Source organism: Molothrus aeneus, chromosome 3 (genome assembly GCF_037042795.1).
Source record: "Molothrus aeneus isolate 106 chromosome 3, BPBGC_Maene_1.0, whole genome shotgun sequence".
In the NCBI taxonomy this organism is placed as follows: domain Eukaryota; kingdom Metazoa; phylum Chordata; class Aves; order Passeriformes; family Icteridae; genus Molothrus; species Molothrus aeneus.
In genome coordinates this window covers 48,472,315-48,496,471 of record NC_089648.1, presented here as the reverse complement: position 1 = coordinate 48,496,471, position 24,157 = coordinate 48,472,315, and the positions used below count along the sequence as shown (strand labels likewise).

The 24,157-nt window shown below is 41.4% G+C and overlaps 1 protein-coding gene across 5 annotated transcripts in view; it reads right to left on the bottom strand.

Moving 5' to 3' along the window:
* Window positions 1-2,593: 2,593 nt before the first annotated feature.
* The window catches only part of PDE7B (phosphodiesterase 7B), a 170,350-nt gene continuing 148,786 nt past the window's right edge, over window positions 2,594-24,157 (bottom strand). For all 5 annotated transcript variants that reach the window (XM_066546852.1, XM_066546849.1, XM_066546853.1 and 2 more), the window contains 7 exons: window positions 22,887-22,987; window positions 21,291-21,422; window positions 14,971-15,062; window positions 13,790-13,934; window positions 11,691-11,787; window positions 8,060-8,140; window positions 2,594-7,535 (listed from right to left, as the gene is read on the bottom strand). In XM_066546852.1, coding sequence (XP_066402949.1) covers window positions 7,318-7,535; window positions 8,060-8,140; window positions 11,691-11,787; window positions 13,790-13,934; window positions 14,971-15,062; window positions 21,291-21,422; window positions 22,887-22,987 — 866 coding nt within the window. In that variant the 3' untranslated portion in view covers window positions 2,594-7,317. The remainder of the gene's footprint in view (window positions 7,536-8,059; window positions 8,141-11,690; window positions 11,788-13,789; window positions 13,935-14,970; window positions 15,063-21,290; window positions 21,423-22,886; window positions 22,988-24,157) is intronic.

The window sequence follows — 24,157 nt, the reverse complement described above, 5'->3', positions numbered from 1 at the left end:
TTGACTTGAAATACATTTACCCAACACAACGCATGGCAGATACAAACAAGTGATCTTTGGGACAATAGTTTCTCAATCTGCCCTTGAATCTACCATATGTTCAGTGCTTCCTATTTTCTTTGCATTTTGGTTGCCTAACGTGGACTAACCCCTGAGAATATCTACAGGTGTTGGTAGGTCTGGTTATAGAAACGAGGCTGGGCATCAAATACATGTGTAAGTGTAGCACCAGGTTTTTGTTCTTGGTAGCTATATTTCTTTCATAAATATGCTTATGTATGAGCTAAGCTCATAGGAATCCTCTACACATACAAATGGAAAATCTGGATTTGGAATGTAACAGCTGCTGAGTAGCATGAGTAGGTCAGGAAAGCATCATTTTAAACTAATGGTGGATTTAAGTATTAAAGTGTATTTTCTTCAGGATTACGGTTTTAGTAATATTTATTTGTAACCAGGAATTCCCTTTTTGTTTCATATAAATGTTAAATCTTTTAAGCTTTTCTATGTGGTTAAAGGTTAATATATTCTTATGGCAGCAACTTCCATATGTACTGCTGCACTTTGTTTACCTAAGTTTTGATTTGGGGAATGCAGAAGCTCTCAGTCTGCCCAAATGTTCTGATTTTTTATAGGTGATACTAATGAAACTACAGTATTTTCTCCTCTCTCTCTCCCTCCTGGAGGCTTTTCATGATTCAAATTGCTTTTTGCCACCCTTTGCACTTCCCACTCTTGTACTTGCACGTTCTAGAGGGGGATGATTGGTATACAAACTGAATTTATCTTTAGGTGGTAGGAGTGCTGGAAATAATAGGACAACTTCTCTGTTTGTATGAATTCTAATACTCCATTTTAGTTACAACTTCTTAAGACACCCAGATCCTCTTCCTAATCCAGTAGTACAATATATTTAGAGCTCTGTAGGGTACAGGATTCAAATCTTCTCTCTAAATTATATTACTATAAAATCTGACATGAAATTAATCTGCTGCTGCAATACTTCCTTGTGTCTTAGGTCTGCATGGCCAAGGTAGATTTTAGGAAGTGCTGCTGCTGGTAGCAAAATCCAGTTGTCATGGATTAATGTGTTGCACAGTGTTCAACTCTGCCTAAGAGCCAAACTAACCCAGGATGCAGTGAAATGATCCACTGGTTTTACTGGTAGAGCGAATTTAAACTCTTCTCTAACCTGTGATTCATTTGCTGTCAGTCCCTAAACAGCTGTTTGAGACTCTACTGTACACAACATCAGTGAAAGATTGAGAGGTGTAGAACTGGGGACACCACAAACCTGCTTTGTTGGTAAAACCAGAGTATTTTGTAATAGCACTCATTTTATCTAGAAGAGGATTGGACATTGGAGAGACCCTGCCTTCCTCACCTTTAGCGAAAAGGAGTGTCTGTCACATAATTGATTGTCACACTCATATTACATTGTTTCTTCTCTTGTTGAATAGATATATTTCCAAGATTTTCCACCTGAACTATAAACCATAATTAAGTATTTGGCCAGGACAAAAATATTGCCATATAATTAACTTTTCTTTTGCTGTTCATTGATGCATTTCAACTTGCTGGTCTGCATTTTTCGTTTTGAACCATGAAACATCAGCATCCATCCAGACAGTGCCTGTGCAGAGTGGGAAGATGTACTGATTTGGCTACTTGAAAATAACTGTTAAATCTGTTATGGAAAACAGAGTGGTTTTCCAATGGTGACTGTGTAGAAGACTCCTGGAGAAACCATCACAACTCCAACCCTATATAGGACAGATCTCTAAGGGGCTTCATTCTAAAATCAATTTTGCAGTTCTGCTTGCATCTGGGGGACAGAGGAAAACACTTAATGTGATACTGAAGGGTGGATTTTTTTTTTTAGAAAAGTTTAATTTTAACATGTTGGCTAAATAGCACTGAAACAAAATATATTTCCAGCTCCTGTATTTTGTTCAATTGTAGTATTTGCATGGCACGAACTATGGGAGTATTGTTGCTGAGCACTTCAAGATACAAATGAATTCTGGCTTTAGAAATGTGTCAGAGTCAGGAAGAGTCCCTGCAGTGATACCCATCAGTGATGACAAGTATTTCTCACTTAGAAATACTTATCAGTGTAGAACATCAATACTTCTCGTATTTTTAATTAAACTTCAAAAGCTCCTGTCATGTTGCACATATAAAGAACATGGTCTGAAAGAGAAATGAGAAAATGGAGATTAAAACTGACCAATGATCCTAAGGAGAACTCATTACTGGAACTGAAACAATAGTTTAAGGAAAACTCCTTCAAATACTTAACCAGGGTAGCATTTTCCCTGGGGTTTGAAAATCCTTCTACTACATGCTTAGGAAAATTACATGGAAATGCTTTCCTTGCTGGGAACTCCATTTATATTCATACATCAAGTCTAAGGGGAAATTTAGAGAAGAGTTCTTCTCAGAAACAGCACACTAGGAAAGTGATTATTCTGTTGGTAGAAAGGAGAGGCAGTGAGAGAATGGAGGCAGTGGGATTTTTGCTGCCTTGTCAAACCAGAATGTCTTCTGCAAACAAAGGAGATCCTTCAATCAACTGGCTTTACCAAAGAACTTGGAACACTTCACTTTTTCTTTTTATTAGCTGTCATTCTTCGACATGATGAATACTTACAGCAGTATGTTAAAAAAGATACAGTTAAGTCTCTTGGCATCACTGCATAGCAGTCACAGCATTTTCACACAATCTAGTGCTTCCTTTCAGAATGATGCATATGGCATATATACGCACATATGGGGGCTGATTCTTGGTCCCAGTGAAGTTGGGGGGACCAGTGTTTGGCCCATAGAGTTGTATAAGATATGCGACTATGTATATATAAAATGCTTTACAATAAACATGACATATACAATCTTGAATTCAAAGATAAGCAGAATATATTTTACATCCGTGTCAAGCTTATGGTCTGCACTTAAAAGTTTATGTACCTAAAATATTGGATGGATTATAGAAACAAAGAGCAACAGTTTGCACCAATCAAAGTAATTTGAATACATATTCATGGCATGAAGCTTGCCTTGTGTTTTTGTTCTGTGTTTTGGGATGGCTTTTTTTTTGGATTTGTAGGGTTTTAATTAAAATTTAATTATTGATTTTTATGGGCCACAGGGATCATGGTGACACAGGAGGGGAATGGGAATACTTTATGGACAACTCAGATTAGTGACTCAAAATATAAGGCAATAAATTATGGCTAGTACACTGTCTGGTACCTGAAAATACAATTGTGACTACTTGAGTTTTTCCTTTCTGAGGAGAATTCATTTGGAAGGGCTAAGTGTGCCTTCTGTGTCTAATTTGATGGAAACTTTAACAGAAATTGAAACTCCAGATTACAAAAGCTGGTGAGATCACTATGCAGTGTAACAACAGCCTTCTCTCATTTACAGCTTTCTCATTAATCGTTGGGGAGGTTTTGGTTTTCTTCATGAAAACCAAGTTTATACAAAACTAATTGACCTGTGTTGTAGATTAAGTTAGACACAACTGCAGATCATGTGTTTTTTTTTCTTTTCCTCCATAGACTCTACTTAATCTCAGCTACTCCTGTCTTTGTTCCCTTTATTCCAAAGGTACATGTTGTCAATAGTTGTTTTATTCCCCATTTGACTGGTGGCTGAACCATTGACACTTACAAACATGAAGGCAGGTAAAATCTTTACTTAATGACAATGCATACATATGCATTAGTTTAACCAGCCTAAGACTTTCATTTATTATAATTTATTATTGTAAGTTATACAAAATTTTGCCTCTTAGATGACATGAAATCTTCATTTAGAGGAGCTAGATTTTAATCTCATTTGTGGGGCATAAAACCATTTTAACAACCTGCTTTTAACAGCTTTTTTCCTCTTTCTAGATATGAAAACCTTAACTCAGTTTGAAAACTTCAAAATCTTTCACCTACACTGGCCCGGTGGGAAGGAAAAATTATTTACAAGGGCCTTCTGTAAAGTGGCTGATAGGGCTGACACCACCAAAATCTGTGTTATCTGCATAGCTTTTCTATTCTGTGCATCAGCAGCCTGTTGGCACACTGGGGAGAAACCCCAGTGCAGAAATGCCCTCCAAACCAGAGCATACCACACGTGTCACAACTGCATGTGCTAAGCACTGGTGCTGTGGGCTTGGCTGTACCAGTTAGGGTTTCTAAGGGAAATCAGATGGCTGCATTTTGCATTACAGACCCCAGGGAATCAGGCTGCCAGGTATCTGCTGCCAGAGCCTACCCTTTCTCAGCACTTCTGTCTGGAGCACCTGAGGCAAACTGGCCCAGGCCCAAACCTGTGCAATGGGTTTGGCTCACAAGTACAGAAGTGTTGCTGGGGCCACCCTGAACCTCTTTCAAGCACTGTTTCATTACACAAGGTGATTGAAATCTAGCAGGTACACTCAGTGCACCAAAATCCCTCGTAATAATTTTGGCCCTTACTAGTTTGTAAGGGCCTGATAATTTTCAGAAGAGCTTTTTAAAGTTGGAAAGTTTTAACATGGTAAGAGCAAACTTGTAATGGAACCTGTAGGTTCCACTTGTAGAAAAGGGCTTGGATTTAATGTGGCTGTAACAAAATTTGATTTGTACCTAAGCCTTCCTGTGGACCTATTTTCTGGAAGCTCTTCAGAAACAGCTCGACAATGTTTCTGAGAACTTTTTATGCTGCTAGATGCTGAGTTTAACTAAATTTCAGAACATTTCAAAAAAATTCTTTGAGCTAGATGGCAAAGGGCTTCCATTTCTTAGTAAAAAGATAAAACATGGGAAATTACATTCTTTTGTATGGACTTAAGTGCTTCTAAGCAGCACATTACATCGCTCACATAATGTCCTAATAATTGTCCTACATCTGTCAGAAGGAAAGGTACACTAAAAAGCTGCAAAGTGGTGGTGCTTCCACTCCCACCACCTTCATGTGCTTAAGAAGACATTTATGTCCTGTAGTTAGAAACAATTTAATTCTACTACAACTCTCTTGAGTGCCCTTTGCTTGCTGTGGTCCTTCTATTATATGAATCTCATTTAGATTAGTGGGAGGAAGAAGGAGGTTTTCTATTGGTTGTACCTTACATAACAGTGGAGGGGCAGAAAAAACATCGCTGGAGCGCTTTGTGTGCTCATTGCACACAAACTGCCCTTTTTACTTCACTGGCTTTCAGCCTCTTTTCTCTTTTTCACAAAGAATTAGTGGAGTAAATCATCCTTCACTAAAACTCATACTTTTTATTTTCCTCTAAACCCATTAGTCACCTTATGAGCATGAACCTTCTCTCATCAAGTCAATATCCCGTGTAATTGAGAAAAATGTATTATATTTTCCCTTGCACTTCTGTGAGTAAACATCTTTCTCATGCTTCTCAAACACCAACTTGAAAAGCTCTTTCTTTGTTGGCCTCTTCAATGTCTTCACATCTCAACATGACTACCCAAATGCGACCACCTGGCCACATCTACTCGCTCTTTTGGAAAGCAGCTGTACAGATTTGATGTACGGGGGGTTCACAACAACGCTGCACTTCCCATGAATGCAGTTATTCTTTCTGGGGGCAGAGGAGCGGGGGACAATCCCTTTGGTGCAATGCAGTTAGTGTCTGAGAATACAATCTCACTGAAATGGTAGAAACTTAAGGAAAGTTTAATAAAGACTTTCAGAACTGAGGTTGTTTATGGCAGAGTTAAGGCCAAGTATCTTTCACAAAGATGAGATCATAGAAAATTCTTCAGCCACTATGATAGCTAAGAGGATTATTAGTAGTCTGACTATAACACCTTTTTTTCCTTCATTGACTGAGACTAATCTAAAAGTCAGTTGAAGTATTCTTTTAATTAAAAGAAAAATACAAATGCATTTTGATGCTGACTATCTAAGGAGGGCATGTGGGGAAAAAATCAGCTACACTGCAACATCTCTCAAGAAAATAACTGAACTCCATAACTAATGCCGTGCTTTGTAGATGACTAAGCTATTTAGTAAAAATTCACACGTTTGAAAAAATGGTAATCATGCTGAACTGTCAAATCATGTGGCGTAGCTGTGGGGCCTGGGGGTTTTTTTGAACTTTAAACTTCAGGCGCTGTGAAACTTTTGCCTAGATTGAATGTGCAAGGTGCCATGGATTAACAACACGGACCCATATGGAATGTGTTTGAAGTTTTCAAGAAGTTATCCTGCCAGACTTCATTTCTTAATGACCTTTGATACACCTTGGATAGTGGAAAGGCAGTTCAGAATCTTATCTTGTAATCGTATGATTTTGGCAGCTATCAGAAGATGAAGGATGCTAGAAGTTAAGGCTTTTATCCACAAACAATGGTGTATATTAATAAACTCTATACCATATTTACAAATGCTTTCTCTTGTATTAAAACTAACAGTATTCTGTTCACAGTGCCAATGTTTTTACAGGTAGCAATCATCCCACAGTACTCCAGTATTTTGGCATGGGAATCAGTAGCGCTTTCTATTTACAGAAAATGTACACATATGAATATAAACAGGTAACTTGAAACAGTACTCAAAAGATAGATCTGTTTGTGTTTCAAAGGTTTAGACTGTACTACACCTTCCCTTTCGGCTGCGAGGGAATACTGTTCCTTGCAATGAGAAGATGCCCGTCTTTTATCCAAAGTGGCATAAAAATGATTACCAAAACAAGCCTTGTTACACTGAAGGTGTGTATACGGAGAGTAACTTCAGTCCAAGGTTTAGAGATCTGTTGTTTAGTGCACAGAATACAAAAGTTAAAAAGGTTTTTAACCACTAAAACAACCCAACTCTCTGCCCTCTGTGAGCACTGTCCTGCTCAGTCCATGTCCTCTGGATGCTGGAGATGCTGGTGGTTTCATGTGCAGCCCAGCTGCCAGCCTAGAAAGGGTGTGGCGCTCTGGGCCTATATACATATGTCACAATATGCCTTGTGGTAAATGAAAAGATCACCAAGAGTGCCTCTCTGTGCCCCTTGTTCTCTCAGCAATCCTCCCTGCTTCATGGCAGCTGGCCTGGCTTCCCGGCTGCTGGCTGGGACTCCGCGTTGGGGCAGATCGGGATCAGGAGCGATTAATGGCATCAGGCATGCGCAGAATGGAGAGAGGGGAGAGGAACATGAAGATCAGAAAGAAACCCAGCAGAACCATGGGCATGTTCATGAGGACCCTTAGAGCTCTGCCATTTCTTGCCTTTGCACGGTGTTGGCAACAGGCTCCAGCTCCTCGGGACCTTTTTTGCTGCTGTGACCAAGACGGAGATAGCAGTGCTAGAAGGAAAAGTGCAAAGCTGCCACTAAGCAGTCTCTTCTTCATTTAAAGTCTGTTCCTGGCTGCCAGTCACTTGGCCTGAGTGGTCGTTGCTCCTACTACTGCTGTGTTGCTTGTGGAGCAAACTTCTCCACTTGGCCTTGTTCCTCCTGAGATGGTTTAGCATGTTTTCAGATAGGGGAGTGTTGCCTGTAAACTGGGCCCACCTCTCAAAGAGTGGCTCAACGATGTATGTCATGAACCCTGGAGAAACACACAAGGGACAGCTGGTGAGCAACAAGTTCATTCCACAAGTGCACTGCCCCACCGAGTGCCTCAAAAGCACAGAGCAAGGTAAGTGGCAAAAGCCCTGATGAGAAATAACAAGCTCTCAGACGTCAATTCCTTTTGAAATGCACAGCTTTTGACCAGCATACATGACAAGATATGGCTTTATCTGTGTGTGTCACAGTAAACTCTGTGACAGTCAGCAACCCTTTGAGGAGATTTCAGACAAGAACGTAACTAGTGTTTAACACTGGCTGCAATTTTTTCCCATGGGTATTTTCCCCCTATGCAAAGACTCCTTTGTCTTTCTGTTCAACATTTGGCTTAGATAGATTTCTTTTTGAACATTTTAATTTAGAACACATTTTTAACTCTTATGGTATCCACAGCTCTTATTGTTAAAACAACTGGATCGGAGTGGGGCATGTGGTGAATAAAAGTTTCTCTTAGAGCTTCTGCCACAGTAAGATAAACCTGAAGGGAATGAAACTAATACTTACCAATCTGGATGCTTGGTACTGTATCCTTTTGCTGATTACAAAGGGGGCTTATTTCCAGTTCAAATTTTTGTTCCAGATCACCTGCAAAAAAAAGGGAAAAAAATATCTTTTTCTGACACTTTTACATAGGTATCTCTTCTCCATACCTATGCCACACTTTTACAGTGTCTCCAACTGTGTGAGGAGTTGGAATCTTCTACCAACGATGACCATGGTAAATGTCTAAATACCTTAATTTTCTGGACTTTTTCTCTTTAGGTATCAGAGAAACCAATTATCCATACAAAGAAAAATCTAAGAAAAGATGACTTTTAGATGACATTAAATCTGAGCACGTAAGTGTTCTGAGGACCTTAATTTTTAAAATAGACTCTCTTATGTGAAAGGTTTTTAAGACATTCTAGTTCATTTACTACTTGTTCAGATCACTTCCTACAGAAAACTGCAGTGTATCAATTTTAGATTTACAGTAGTACTGCAGTGGAATTTGCTAGTGTGTTCTTGTGGAAGTGGCTTGTAAAGGGAAGAGTGTTGGAGCCTGGAATCCCACAGCTGTGGCTGCATTAACAAACTGGTAAGGGCCAAAGTATGGACTCCAGTAATGTTTCAAGTGTCAAGAGCTATGGAGCTCAAGTTATAAACATGGCAAAAGGATGAAATTAAAAGTCTGTCTTATTATTGTGCAGTAGCTGGGTATCAAGCTATGCCTTTGCTGCTGCTGCGCTGAGCATATTTATTTCCTGGGTCATCCAGGAAGTCCCCAGAGAGGCATCTGCACAGGAATGACTTGAGACAAAAAAGTAGTTGGCTGAACTCCTACCACCTTCATAGCAGAGTATTTGACTGACTGGACCAGGAGGTCTCCAGTTCCAAATCTGGGACTGCCCTGAAAATTCCTGCAGGCAACTCCTGCTGTGACCAGCCCTGGGGACTGTTTTGAATTGTTGGAAGAAAAACCTGCCTGGGGGATCTGCTTGCTCCAGATGCCACCTCAGACTGGCCTTGATGCAGAACTGACCAGGTTTGACATTGAGAAGACACTTATAAACAGTCAGTAGAAATTATTCCTGCAGAAATGGTCACACAGGACAGGCATACTGTACATAGTAATGGCAGGAGATGTTTTTTATGGAGTTGAATGTAATCAATAGCAACGACCACGCTGGATTTAAGAATTCAGCAGAAAAACATCTCAGAGGATGTAATTTGCTCACTGCCATGCCAAGACAATGGTCACTTTTTCTGCTGAAGGGACTGCATTCCCCATGCCTGCAATTACTTCATGCAAAGATTGCTCTGAGTTAAGTTTTGGGTGTAGGGGTTTCCTTAAAACAAACACTCTCTGTCTGTGAGTGCAACACGTTCATCCTTTGTGATTGTCAGCCTTCCCCGCCAGTGTACAATCCTGGTTACTTCAAGAGGTACAGGACCTTTCCTGTCTACAGTAAGGAAAGGAAGTGAGAGTTAACTATGTGCAAGCTAAGATGTGCCACTTCCCCTCACACAATAATATTTTGTCCATCTGATTTACTAATAAGGATGTAGTTAGGGTGGTTAGGAAGATCTTTCCTGTAAGAAAGACAGACCTGCTAGTTTAGACAAAACACTGTATTCAGCCCATAAAGAAATATTTTGCTTTAAATCCACTGTTTTTGTTTAAAAGCTCTTTTCTCCCCATGAACAGTTTTTGCTATTGTGCTACTCAGGTTCTATAGCCCCATATAAAACACTGTGTACATTTCTAAGCCTTGCCTTTCTTCCCTCTGAAGCATGGAATCACTTCTTAAATGTGAACAGAATATTTTCAGTTCTAACTGAGTGCTTAAAAAGCATCAGGAAAACATTTTTAGCTTCATGAACAATCAAAAGGAACAATTTAGCAAAACTGAGACACAATAACAGTTTCTTATGTTTCCAAATGTGCAATTTGTCTTCTTCTCATCTACCCGTCCAAAAATGTTTGACTAAAAGAAAGTTTCTAATTCCACTGATAACCCTTCTGTAGGTGTTTTGGGTAGAAAATGATTGACTCAAAGTATATCCATATCTGTCTGGCTCAAAGTATATCCGCGTCTTCTTGTCTTTCAGAAATCACTTAATTGACAAAAATTAGATTTGCTTTTGCATGGTAAGAGCACTGGAAGATCAGGATCTGAGTCTCTATTAAAATGGCCTTAGAAATGTTCTATTAAAAAAATGTTAAAACTTTGTTCCAGGAGGAAGATTAAACAAAGCACTAATTGTGGTAATATCTGTCTCATCTATAGTTAAAAATCAAAACATGAGGCCTTATGGTTTCCAAATATTAAACATAATGCTGAAAAATAACTCCAAGCCCCATCATTGTGTGTAAGGGGGTAGAGAGGTCTACAAAAACACTTTAAAGTGATAATGATATCTATATGCATGCTATTTAATACTGGGGGTGTTGTACCACTGAACAGGGTTATACAGCCACTAGTGATAATCAGACCACATTTTCTGTATAACTGTCCCACATAAAATGCTCCTTTTCTCCCTGTGGTGCTTCTAACTGGTCTCATGTACTCAGGTATCCCCTTTCAGAGATGTATTTTACATGTTAGACGAACAAATCTTGAGGTGAGTGGAAAAAGCTTACATTTGTAAGAGTTGAACTGTCTTTCTCAGCGTGGTCCCCTAATACACGAAAGGTGATACTGCGCCTCATGAGCTGCCTGCTGATTATGCTTTCACTACACATCTGACTAACTAAACCTGCACTGGGCAAGTTGCTTATGTTGCTTCAAAGGCATCAAAGTCAAAGACATTTCACCAGCTTAAACTGACATTGGCTGAAAATTGACTTGCTGGCCTGTTTGTCCTTGTTACAGACTAACTATACCAGGTGCCAGCTCAGATGTGGCTTAATTTTGTAGTGCAGAATATTAAATGAACTAAGAACTTCATTGTGTGCTCTTCTACTTGCCTTCAACTCTCAGGATGCTCTGAACAAAGAATTTAGCAGTGATTAAACTCTGCTGCACCCTGTATTGTAGCACAGCATGACCTTGCCTATGCAGATAGAGCCAAATGGTGTAATTACTGTGTTTCAAAAAAAGCCCTGCTTGACTGTGTTCTCTGCAGGGGTCTGAAAACATTTGCAGTAGGTTCTAGCTGAGGTTTGGCTTGCCTGCTTTGGCCCTTTCAACAGCATGCTGGGAAGCACGTTTGAACCCTTTCTCTGCATTTGCAGGCAGAAGAATGTGTCATATTTGGTAAACAGCGAGGGTAAGGCTCCCATCAGCGTTGTAGTGGGAGCATGAAAAGCGAGACAAAACCCAGTCTGAGGATTTTGGGGCAGCGTGGCGGCGGCACCATTCCAGCTCAGAAACACTCATGGCGACTGGAGGGTCTCAGAGAAGAACCCAGCCATGGGCTTTGCAGCTGAATTCAAGTGCTGAGGCACAGCAAAGCCCTCCCTCCTGCCTGATGCTGGTAGAGGAGCAGAGAAACACCTGTTGCTCTTCTACCCCTTCCCACTTTTCCAGTGAGGCAGCGCATCCCTGAAGAGCTCATTCTCAAGGGACATTTCAGTTCTGCCTCTGGCTTGTCACACAGAAACCATGGAAAGCTGAGGCGGAAGGGACTGCTGTGAGCTGAAGGGGCTGACCTTGCCGGTAAAACTCTTCGCAGACCCGTTCACTCCACTGCTTGCTCAGATCCCAGACCCGGCAGGGATTGCAAATGTCAGCACACTTGAGTGCAATCTGAAAGCAAGAAGAAAAGCAGTACTGAGAAAGGAAGTTACTGTTTAGCAGTGCTTCAGCAGTAAATCTGCAGTCATGGAGCTCCCAGGCCCCAGCAGTGATGCCAGGAAGGGTTAAAATTACCTTTCAGAGGCTCAGCCTCACCCAAATGTGCCCTTTGAGGAAAGAGCATTTATTTAAGCTGCAAACAAAACTTTTATTCAGCCCTCCACTTTACCGTAGTGAGAACAAGAGCAGGGCCAAATTCCAAGGCTGCAAAGTGTTTTGGATATTCCTTGGAAGGAATAAGCCAACAAAAGCCTCAGGCTGGCTCCTGCTGACTGCTTGGCTCAGCATCCATGGCTGATGACAAGGAAGGGAAGAGCCAAACTGGTGTATTTGGGCATGATTCCTCTGTGGTCTCAGTGAGTGACCTTGCATCTCACTTCAATTACACTTCATCTTAATGTCTGCATATTTTTGTTTACAAAGCTAAGCACAGGGCTCTCCACACTGCCCCTGGCCTGGTTTCACTTAGTTAACTAGTACTTTTTAGTGCTTTGTAGGAGAATGAGTACAGGGGAAAAGGTTTCTAAAACCGAGTAACTACTTCAGAAAAGTAAACCATGTAATAGTCTGCCTGTCTTACTGCCTTGGAACAAAATATCATGTGCCTTGTTTCTTCACAGACTGAACACAGTCATTCAGTCTGACAGAAGTCAGAAGTCATTCTGGCACCCAGGAAGAAAACATAAGTATTTCCTCTTAAGAGTTCAGACCTGTGAACCAGCAGAGGGAAATCTCCAAGTCATTCTTCTCTTTGGATTAAGCTGATTAGCCTTAATGTTACTATCTACTGCAAGGACCTTTCAAACATTCTTTAGCTGACTCCAATCAATCAAGAGTTCTTGATCTTTTTCTTTTCTTCTTCCGTAACTAATCCACCAGATAAGTGAATCTTACTATCTGTTCCCTTGTTCCTAAGTTCCTAGTGCATAAGTAACTTTTTTTTTTGCCATAGCTGAGAGCTGTAATTCCTCTGCTTTTGGTATTTGCACAACTTTCTTGCCTTATCTGTCCAGAAATATGGTCAACCTGTCACCCTGCCCTGCACAGTCTGTGAGGGAATCTGACAGAAGACTGTGTTTGAGACAGAACAGGTGAGAAGCTACTACATTCCCCATGCTGCTGGAGGGGGAAGAATTAACAGATCAGCACTTCTTTCCTTGCAGCTGTCACCTTTTCCGTGACTTTGATGGAAGGAAAATATGTAGGTGCTTGTTTTATAAATGAAAACTATTACTTCAAATTCTTTATGTATTTAGGAATGAAATTAATGTAATTTCTCCAAAGAAGCAAGTATATGTAGCTACGTTAATCACAATAATGCTTTAATAGATAGAGGTTTACTCTGAAGAGTCTGCTAATGACTACTGCTGCTTAGCTGGAAGAACCAGTATGAACCTATTTGATTTTTGAATAAAGCATGGGCTTTCCATTAGCTGGTCAGATGCACTAGAGAAGCATCTGCTGCCATGGCAACAGCTGTCTCTGCAGAGGCAGTTTCTGAGCATCCATCACGGGAACAGGACTTGGAGATCCAGTGTCAGGCTGTCCTAGAAAGAACACCAATGAGGAGGCTCTCCTGCACAGTGCTAGAAAATAACACCAGAGGAGTGACATTTGCCAGAAGAGAGAGACACTACAACTGAAGCATTACCTGGGAAGAGAAGCAGTATTCTGGAAATAAAATTATCTAGCTTATCTCCATTCCTTAGCATTTGACACTCTCCTGTATCTGTTGTATTCACAGCTTTTTAACTCAAGGAAATTACAAAAGGAAATACTGGAGGCACCTTATGCTTGCCTGATGTGCCAGAAGGTGGCAGAAGGGAAGTGTTTATGGTAATAGGCAAGGAGAGGCTGATGTACAGACATGCTATAATATATTACTCTTAAAATATACTAGGAAATACTGTGACCTGAAAAGTTAGTAAAAACAATTAAAAAAAAATGAAGTTACCTGAAGCATAAAATGTCTGTCCTGTGCATCCTCCAGCCTCAAATCCTGATTGTCAAGATAAGATTTCAGACGGATCAAAAACTCATTCTGCCTGTTGATGTCTGTTGCCAAGATCAGGGAGCCCAACTGTTGCTCAATGTCCTGTCTGCAATGAAGGTAAATAAGCCTCTTTAATCATGGAACCATTCAACATTAAGAGCTCAAAACAACCTGCTCTGGATCACTGGAGCTGGCATAAAGCTCCCTCTTTCTTTATGGACCCAGTCTGATCTGCTTGGTCAGTCTCTGCTGGGTTTTGCAGGGTACAACTGTTCTACCTGCCCAAAAGGGTTCAAGAAGAATAGATAATGTAGAAGAAAAATGCTTGTTGGCACAGGTTGTTCTGAAAGCTTCTGAAAAGTGCTAGGAAAGTACAAAAATACCCACCCTGGAACAACAGCATGTTGCATCAAGAAAAATGCTCACATCTTACTTCAGCTGCTCGGAGCTGAGCGGTGAATACTGCAACTTTGAAGTTGCAGTCAGAGTTGTGGAGGTCTAGACTGAAGTCCTTTAAAGCTGCTGATCTGATGCAAAGAATTTCTGGAGGGATATAGAGCTTACTGCTTCCAGGTAACTTGTTTATATTCTTGGTAGGGTCACCTGTGATTTAAAATGTATTACTGCAGTCTTTTCACTGTCTCAATCTCCCATCCTTGGTGGGACTAACACAAGTAAAAAGCTAGCAGCAACTTGGCCAAGGTGCTCATATGGCTGCTCTTTTTTGGCTTTTTCCATAAAGACTGAACCACATTCCCTCAGTGACATGGGAAGTCCAGAGCAGTCTTGATGCTCCTGGACCAACTCCTTCAATTTCCTCTTTTTAATCACTAAATCTTTCCACTTTTGGTTGATGCTAGGTAAGATGAAAAATGCCAACAATCCATCTAAACAATCCCTCAGCTCTTGCTGGCACTTTCTGTGTTCCTGGTGCTGAGAGTGGCCATTCCATTCCTGTGCTGCAGAAGTGGGTATGTGTTAACAAATACTTCTGCTGTAACTTTGTCTCATGGTTTCACAGTGGCACCAAGAAGGCGCAGGAAGTTCAGCCTATTCTGAAGCCTGGGCCTCTTTGCCAGTGTGCTTTTAAGAAGGGAGAAGGAGGCCATGGCCTAGTTTCAGTGATTCTGGTGGACACTTACGTGACCTCCTTGGGCAGGTGGGCGAGCAGCCGTGACTCCCGAAGCATGCCGATGGTGGAGCGCCAGTGGTGGTTCTCCAGCACCGACACGTTCTGCGGAGGAACAACACCGACAAACGCAAGGATTAGGATGGTATCCACGGTACACATATGGATTTGCCAGATCACATGATACCCAGAGCTGGTTGGACAAGCTGTAACATGAGCCTAAAATGTGTGCTTTTCAGCCACAGGTGGATTAGAGTAATTGGTCTAGATTTCTACACTTGAGGACCTTGTGCTTCTGGGTTTCTTAGCTAAGGTCAGCCCTAGAGGCCTGTTGTTCTGCAGTTTTTGAATCCTGCTGTGAACAGAGGAGCTAATCTCATCTGAGTGGGAGGCAGTTTGCATTCTAGCAGATTTATTAACAAATAAATTAAAGCAGGAGTGCAAAAGCTTATTTTTACCTCCTACTGATTCCAGGCTGACTTTTCAGCCTCTACAGTTTGAATGCAGAGCGGACAAGAAAAAGAAAACTAAACTGCCAAATTTCCCTTTGAGTCAGGGAACTGCAAACTGCCAGCAGCTGTTCAGCGAAAGCAAGAGGAACAGCAGTACTGCTGAGCATTTGCAGGCTTCAGCAACTTAGTCTGCAACAAATTTTGACTCCTCTTTGTTTCCTTGCTTTCAACTAAGTGGAACCAAAGTTAGGTGGGGAAAAAACTGCCAGGGAGCTGAAACCCAGCTTTCTAGGTTGTCAGTAAATTACAACAAATTTGTTATCTTTTGTATGATGACTTGAAATTACTATCCTAACACATAATGCATTTTCCCATCATCACTTGTTTAGTTCACAGAGTACTTTCTACCACAAAATGCCTCAGACATGTCACTTGTTCAAAAGCCTCTATCATCTGTTCCCTGTTTTGGGCAGTTCACAGCTTTTGCAGTGGATGAGCACTGGATAAGAAAAACAAAACAAAACACAATCAAACCTTTTGAGCAGGCAGGAGAACAACAACTCCACCCTGTCACTGCCAGCTGGGAAACTGGAGTGAGAATCCCTCTCTCCAGCCACTGTTGACTTCTAGCTCCCTCACACACAGTCCCACAGCTCTGAGGTATTGCTGCCATAGTACTGCCTTCCTGTGGGACATGATGTGCAGCTTCCACTTTTCCAAGAGGGACTGAACAGTATTTTCTGCCTAAGTCTTCCCCATCTTCCTTTGTAGTCCTGTCATATCTGAAGACTGTTCAATAACTAAACATCACATAAGCAAGATCCAATTTGCATTTTGATCATCTTGCCTAGTGCAAAGGTGAGAGTACAAATTGGATTGACTTCCTATCACACTATTTTCCACAGTGCTTTTTGTTGCCTCTGAATTCACAGAAACAATGTTGCTCTGGTACTTCTCTGGCTTTGTCCGTTTGTTTCCCTTACAAAAATCACAGATTCTGGGGGAAAAAACAAAGTAAAACCAAATCCAAAACTTTCAAACCATGTAAAAACCAATTCCTTTTCTTACGAAGAGCTGATGGACTCAGATCACAATATCAGTTATTCAACAGGGAAATTACTTTTGACAGCAGTTCTGTTCATTTGCCAACTTAAATATCCCTTTTCTCCTTTTGCCTAAATACACCAGGATGGACTTTTGCAACCCTACACTCTGACCAAGAAAAATAACAGAATGTAATAGGACATAATAACGATTTTTTTTTTTTTTCCACCTACAAGTTGCAGAGCTGAATACTGGTCCCAAGAGTCACCCCAAGGCCACAGGCTGCCATCTTCCTACTAACTTGGACAAACTCTATCTGATGTCACCTTTGGCTTTTGGGAAGGTTTACACTAGTTTAAGACGGTGCCTGTGTACAGAGTTTACTGTGACCCTGGTCTGACTGGATCCTTGAAACACTGCGACCAGGGACATCCACCTTGGAGCACCCTGTGTCCCCACACCCCTTCCAGCATGGCAGCCTTACTTGCTGTGAGGAGCTACTTCAGCAGCACCTGCCTCAAAGAGGGAATTACACTCCATGGATGCAGCTGCTCCTTGGCTATCCTGAAGGCCAGCCAGAATAGGGCTGAGAAGTGTTGTAGGCATCTGAGACCTTTCCAGCATCCAATTAGTAGTTACTCATAGGAAAAAGCACACTCAGGGTGTCATCTGAGAGTATTTCCACTTCTCTAAGTTTCTGCTCTTTGCCTGCTGCTATAAGGGGAACCTCAAATTGACTCTGCTGCACTGTTTAGTTTCCCACACTGAAGCTACAGGGAGGAGGGGAAAGGAAAGGTCACGTTAACAAGCAACAACAACCATGAAGTCATATGATTCTCCTCTTAAATGTAAGGAGCCAGAATCCCTGAAGTGGCTGCCAGCAATTAGTAGAGTCAGCTCTTCCCCCTAAGAACACACTACTGCTTTATTAAGACTAATTGCCATGAGCTATCTGATCACCCAGGCTGGTGGGAGACAACCCATGCAGGGAGAGTCTCCGTGCTGACCTGCAGACTGGGGCTCCCAGCTCTGCTTCATGTGGTGTTTTGGTTTTTTTAAAGAACTGAGTAATGCAGCTTTGAAGGCTGCACTATAGGAAGCTTCTGTCACATTTACAGCCCTACCCACAGCAGTAGATTGCTATAACAGAGACTTCAGGATTATGAAGTCTTAAGCTACCACAATATTTCCAATCTGTTACTTAGTCTGAGCTATTCGAACCACTGCATTCAACATATACACTGGAAAAAGAAAGTAGTTGAAGAGAGGGAGACTTGCTACTAACTAGGTGCAGAACAAATTTCAATTTTTAAATTAAAGTCAAACGGGATTGACTTTTTTCAATCTCTTCAATCTATTCTTACTCATTGAGCAGTTGGTTTAACTGCATAATGTTAAATAGCCAAAAATGACACTTATTATTGGAAGTGTTGCTTTTAAGGAAGATTGCATAAGATTACTGTTTTTACTGATGCCCAAAATGTACTTTCCTATCTCCAGCCTACCTACATTAAAGTTGTAAAGTGTCCTTTCATAGTTTTCTGAAATGTTTTGTACTACAGATATTGTATGTGATCTATCCACACTTCTAAACTTTTACCCTTCATTTAAAAGCCAGACAATGCAAGTTAGAAGCAAAGTCTGCATCACATTACAAGGAATGTCGTTGTGCTCCTCACAGGAAAACGAAGGGACCTCCAGACCACTAGAGTCACCTTCTATGCTCTCAACTGTCCTTGTAATGCTGGAGACTTCAATGAACTGCTTTTATCTTTGTAGAAAATTATGGTGTGTGCAATCATGTGCAACAGACCTTAGAAAACTACCCTACAGATTACAAAACAAACTTCTTTGCATCATAAAATACAGATTTAGTTTGAAAATAAATACTGAAAGCTCCGAAGTCCTTGGTGATGTCCTCCTGAAATATGAGTCTTCTCACATATGCACTTCAGAAGCTGTCAAACACTTTACATCTTTGTCAAGAACTGACCTACCTCATTTTGCAAAACCTTTTCTTCCAAATGTAAATGTAAAGTTTGAATTTAAATGTCAAGAGACATTTAAAAGCATGGAAATGCCATACATGGATAAGTCCACTGTCTCAATGACAGATGACTGCCAGCTCTGTTAAAACTTACTTTCACTTGATCCTTTTGCTGATTAATCCCAGCAGTTCTGTGGCTCTGCTACTTAAAAACCAAAAACCTAAGAACTTTGTTTCAGTTTCAAGCACATGTTAAAGTACATGTTTTAAAGACTATTCACTAAATCTAAGTTTTTGACTAAAAATGTTTTCACCAAAACTTTTTTCCAGGAGTTATTTTTATTGGCATCCATATACTGTATACTACTAAAACCTTTGGAAACAATGTGGGATCATTTTCAGTTAAAATAACTCAAACTTGCCAGTGAATGTCCTTAAGTAGGGTACTTCAGATCTCATTTGCTGTTGAAAGATTGCATTTTCTGCTTTGTCACTGCCTTTTCTAACCAATATTTGTAAGTATATTCAAACCCAAATACCTGAGCAGAAACCACTTCTCCGAGATACCAGTATTTTAGCTGTATGTCTTTTAGATTAGCCCGATTTTTCAACCTAATTATAAAGTACTGATTGCTACCATTAATTTGAGAAGGAATTGTTTGTACCTTTTCAAAAGACAAGGGGTTTTGTGGACTGGCTCTACTCACTCCTCTTCAAAGCACCCTTACCATTCCCAAAGTACCATGGCTTAGGCCCCTGGCTTTTTTCCCCTCTTCACTCAGCTGGCCTGATGCTTAGAAAAGACTGGACCAGAAACATATGGGTATGACATAATAAGCTGCATAAGCTTATGATGAGGCCAATCACAAAGTTTTCAGTGCTTGAGCATAACTGTGCCTTGGCTGGGGCTCCCACAATCCAGCCCATTCCCATGTCTGAGGGCAGGACAGTTGCACCATTACACAACCCACTTCTTATGGGAAAACCCAAACATTGCTAGTGTAGGGTAGAAAAAGAGAGACTCTCTTATCAAGCAGTAAGCTCATTGCAGCAATTTCTCAATTGGCTATGAATGTGTATGTAGCTATTAGTGAGTCTTCTTCAGGTAGGTTAATTTTTAACACGGGATATTCTGTCTCTGACAAGCTCCACAAAGGCTGAAATTGACTCTTCCGAAGTGGCTGGAAAGCAGCCCAGTGAGTGTGCTGGTTGACAGCTGACTGAGCATGATTCAGTGTGTGCCCAGGTGGCCAAGAAGAACAATGGCATCCTGGCCTGTATCAGGAATAGTGTGGCCAGGGCAGCGACTGTCCCCCTGTACTTGGCACTGGTGAGGCCACACCTCGAATGCTGTGTCCAGTTCTTGGCCCCTCACTTTAAAAAGGACACTGAGGTGCTAGAGCATGTCCAGAGAAGGGCAACAAGACTCATGAAAGGACCAGAGAACGTGTCTTACAAGGAGTGGCTGAGGGAGCTGAGGGTGTTTAGCCTGGAGAAAAGGTGGCTCAGGAGGGACCTGATTGCTCCCTACACCTACCTGAAAAGAGGCTGCAGGGAGGTGAGGCCAGTCTCTCCTGCCTTGCCTGCAGTGAGAGGACCAGAGGGAATGGCCTTAAGCTCAGACAGGGGAGATTCAGATTAGATAGCAGAAAAAAATGGTCACTGTTAGGGTGGTCAGGCACTGAAATAGGTTGCCCAGGGAGGTGGTGGAGTTACCATTTCTGGAGGTATTTAAGAGGAGTTTGGATCTGGTGCTAGGTGAACAGTTGGGTTGGACATGATGATCTTAAAGGTCTCTTCCAACCTTCATGATTCTATGATTCTATGAGTCTGTGATTCTAAAGGCTAGAAATCACTACTAACTCCATTTATTACCTCTGAATTATGGTTAGTGCAACCAAAATTAAGATTTGCTCTGGCAGCAATTTGCTCTGGCACATTGTATATATAAGTACAATGCAAAGAATAGAGAGATGTGCATATATAATAACAACGTATACATGTGTGTGGAGATTATACTCATAGAACAGTTTTAGATAAAATACAAAGCTACAATGATTGCCATGGGCCAAAATCTCAAAAATATTCAAAAAGGACCACAAAAATCAGGCAGCATGGGTTCATTGTTAGTTATTGAACAAGTGAGTCTGTGTTTTTGTTTCAGGAAGTTTTCTGCTACTGCCTGCCAGAGCTGAAAGAATGGATACGAGGTGAAGGACAACTCTGTACTGATCCCAGACTTATGTTTCTCTCTGAGATCTTTTACTGGCTGCTCTTAGAAACAGGATACTGGTCTAGACAGCCTGTGGTGTGACCTAGTGGCTTTCTTGAAGTTCTTTCTTTGTATCTCGAGGAATGTTACTGTAAATGTCTACGACTTTTCCTTTGGTTTCATCTGTCTGCCTTCTATTTTTTGTTTTTAATGTGGTGTTCATTAAGTGTTTAATTTTACTACAGCCTTATGAATCAAAGGTTTCTTTTAATGCAATACCAATTTAGACCATGCCTGCAGCTTATCTGAAGATGAGATCTTCTTGTCATGATTTTAAATGTCCTACCCACAGTTCCTCACCCCAGATATCTAAGCAAAAACAACCCAGACAACTGATCTGGCTTAAATGTCCTCAAAAAAAAAATCTGACATTTCCACCTCTTTTCCTGTATCAACTTTGCTTTAATAAGTGACACCCAGTGAGGTGCTTGACTGAAATTGTCCAGACTCCGAAGTGCAGGATCACTTGACCCACATCCTCCTGCTGCCAGATTTTGGTATTAAAAGTCCACTGCAAATTACTTAAACTCTCCTTGATTGCATTTTTTTATGTTAGCAACTTGATGAGCAGTTTTTACCTGGTACAAGCTGGCAAGGTGGTGTTTAGTTTTAATCAGAAAAGGTTGGTTGACCCCCGGGTGATCCACGTCATGAGCTGCAGCAGCAAGCAGTCCGAGCATGATGTCCGATGGGGTGAGGAAGTTGGCAAGCTGAATCATCACACACATTAATCACAACAAGAACAGGAACAGTAAATACTTTTTTGGTAAATAAACAAACCAGCTGACATCATGGCATAAATTGGATGTGTTGGCATTTGTACACAAATGTCAAGTATAAATTTTGTGAACAATGTTTTTAAGGTAAATGTTGAACATACATCTATAAAGTTATTATACTACATAATCATCTTTTATTACAGTTTGTATTTCTTATCTCGTTATTACTCATGGCAATATAAGGACTGTTGTAATAGAAGGGCTTCGGCATAGTCTCATTTGGTTTAAAAAGCAAACAGGTAGGCTGACAGGTTGGCATATGTTAGCATCCATTGTAAGAGCTCGGCCCCGCCAAGTATTTAGTAATGCCAACAAAAGATCAGGCTTCAATTCTCTAGCATAGCACTGTGTTATAAAATGCAGAGTTTATCAACTTCTGAAATTTCAGCTTTGGCTGTTAAATATCTATCCCCATTCAAGTATATGTATTTTATTAGAGAACATAATTCACCTTTCTAACTTCAAATATTCAAGTTGGAAAACCTGTCCATATTTTTTTCTGCTACAGGGGTCATTTAGAAGCAAAAAAGATAGTCTGAGCATTTTCTGTTTGTGAGAGTGAGGCAGTTATTACCAGCCCAATGAGTCTGTACAGAGTACAGGTATATGAGATGAAAGAAGCATTCTGAGGTCAGAACTGATGAGCAGTATGGTCCAGGTTCTGCATGTTGTCTGTCCTCTGCATTTCCTGGCAAGAAAGGACTTGCAGATCTTGCAGGAGATGAAAATACAAGAAAGGTGGGGCGGCTCCTGCCCTCACCATTGCTATATTCTTGTGTAACAAACTGCTAGTTCTAGCAGAACATCCTTTCATTTGAGCCAAGCCAGAAAAGGTTAGTTATGTTCTTATACTGTGGCTCAGCATGGCAATATCACAGTGCCTTCCAGTAACACACATGGCAACACCACTCTGATGCTGTGAGAACTTGCAGCAGCAGTCAAATACTCATGCAGAGGACACCCTTGCAACAGACCCATCTGAAGGGACTGTTTTCCCCTTTCCTGGTGATATTGTGCCCAATTTGGTATTTTGAAATAGTGATGTGGGGAGCTTATGCTCTGAGGTGGCTGAGGCACAGACATGCATTGCCTCCTTCTGAGTGTGATGGGAGAAGAGCTGCAGGCACCAGTGGGTGGCTGGGTCACAGCGCCGTGGTGGCTGGAGCTTACATGGCAGCACTCAGACAGGATGCCTGCGTGATGAGAAGTGACTCTCACAGCTTGACTGAAACATCTGTCATCTGTAGCCAAGGCTGCTCCTGACTTGTTGCTGACTTCCAGCACGCCATCACTTTCTGCTGTCTAGAAGTATCTCCTGGGGCTTTTATTTCAACCCTGGGAAAAAAAATCTGAGAACTATCTGAAAGCAACATCAGTGTGAAAGGTTGTTATTACCTTGGGCTCCCTCAGATAGCAGTGCATAGCTTGTGTGACATCAGCGGCATGGACAGCATTGTGGTATGGGTTCTGGCTATGGTAATCTTCTTGAACCATAACTGAGAATCAAAACAGAAAACAAAGATCCTTTTGTCTCTGAATGCCATGGCCACAAGTGGGAACTGGACTTAAAATACAATTTGAGGTTTTGCAGTCAGCTGCCTGAGGAGTTTCTTCAAATAGCTGTAGCTTATTTAAATTGCTGCTTTTATCGGGGTACCTTTAGAGAAAAAATGCATGAAAGGATTTGTGAGGCCCAAGGGGATATACTGGGTCTAGTGCATAAATCACCTCTTTCTTGCCTTAGTGAAGGCTCTCATTGAGGAGTAAAATAAACAAGGAAGAGAGGCAAATTTATCCACAACGGAGTGTAATTATTTAGCCTGCTGTTGTAGGGTAGTAGTGTGCCATTAAGGCAGTACCACCTATTTTACAGCAGCAGGGAGTGAGACCCTGATATGCTGCCATGATTTGTTATTTGAGTGATGAACTACAGGCAAAGGCATTCCTATACCCCCAGGGGAAGAATCAAAAAAACCAGCATTGGGGTATTCACAGCAAAATCTCCTGTGACAATTTTAGTCACATCTGTGTGTTCATTTTAAAATGCCAGTCCCTCTTGCTTCAGTTTGCAGCGCTGGAACCGATCCAGTTGGACCAGGAGCACCAACCTCTTAACTCTCAGCTCTCTCTCAGACAGAAAAATCATTGAGATGTGTGCTTCACACCCCTCTGTTCCTTGCAGCAGTGTGTGCACCATTACGTGGTCGTGGGACAGCACCACGTGAGCACTGGAAGCTGCATGGGATCGTGCCTAAGGCGCTCTCCTAGACACGATCCAATTAATCCAATGGAAAGCCAACAGGCAGATTTCCCATGGTGCTCACTGCCAGCATGAGGAGCGCCAAAGAAAGTCCGAGCCTTCTGTCTGTTTCCAGCCACACAAGCATCTGGAGGGACAGTGGGTAATCCCTTAAACTGGGAGTTTAGACCACTAGCTCTAATTGCCCTACTGTCCGCTTCACGTCTGCCCACAGGAGTTAGAAACAGCAGGGAGATTTTGTCTGTCTCCGCACCAGAGGAACGCTTTCCAGAAGCAACAATTAGGCAGTCTTAAAGAAGAGACCCTGTTTTGGAAACTCTGCCTGACAGACTGAAAAACTGGCATTTAGCTGCTTTCAAAAAGTGATGCAAAAAGTAATTGATTTTGGCCAATTTCTTCTTTTGGT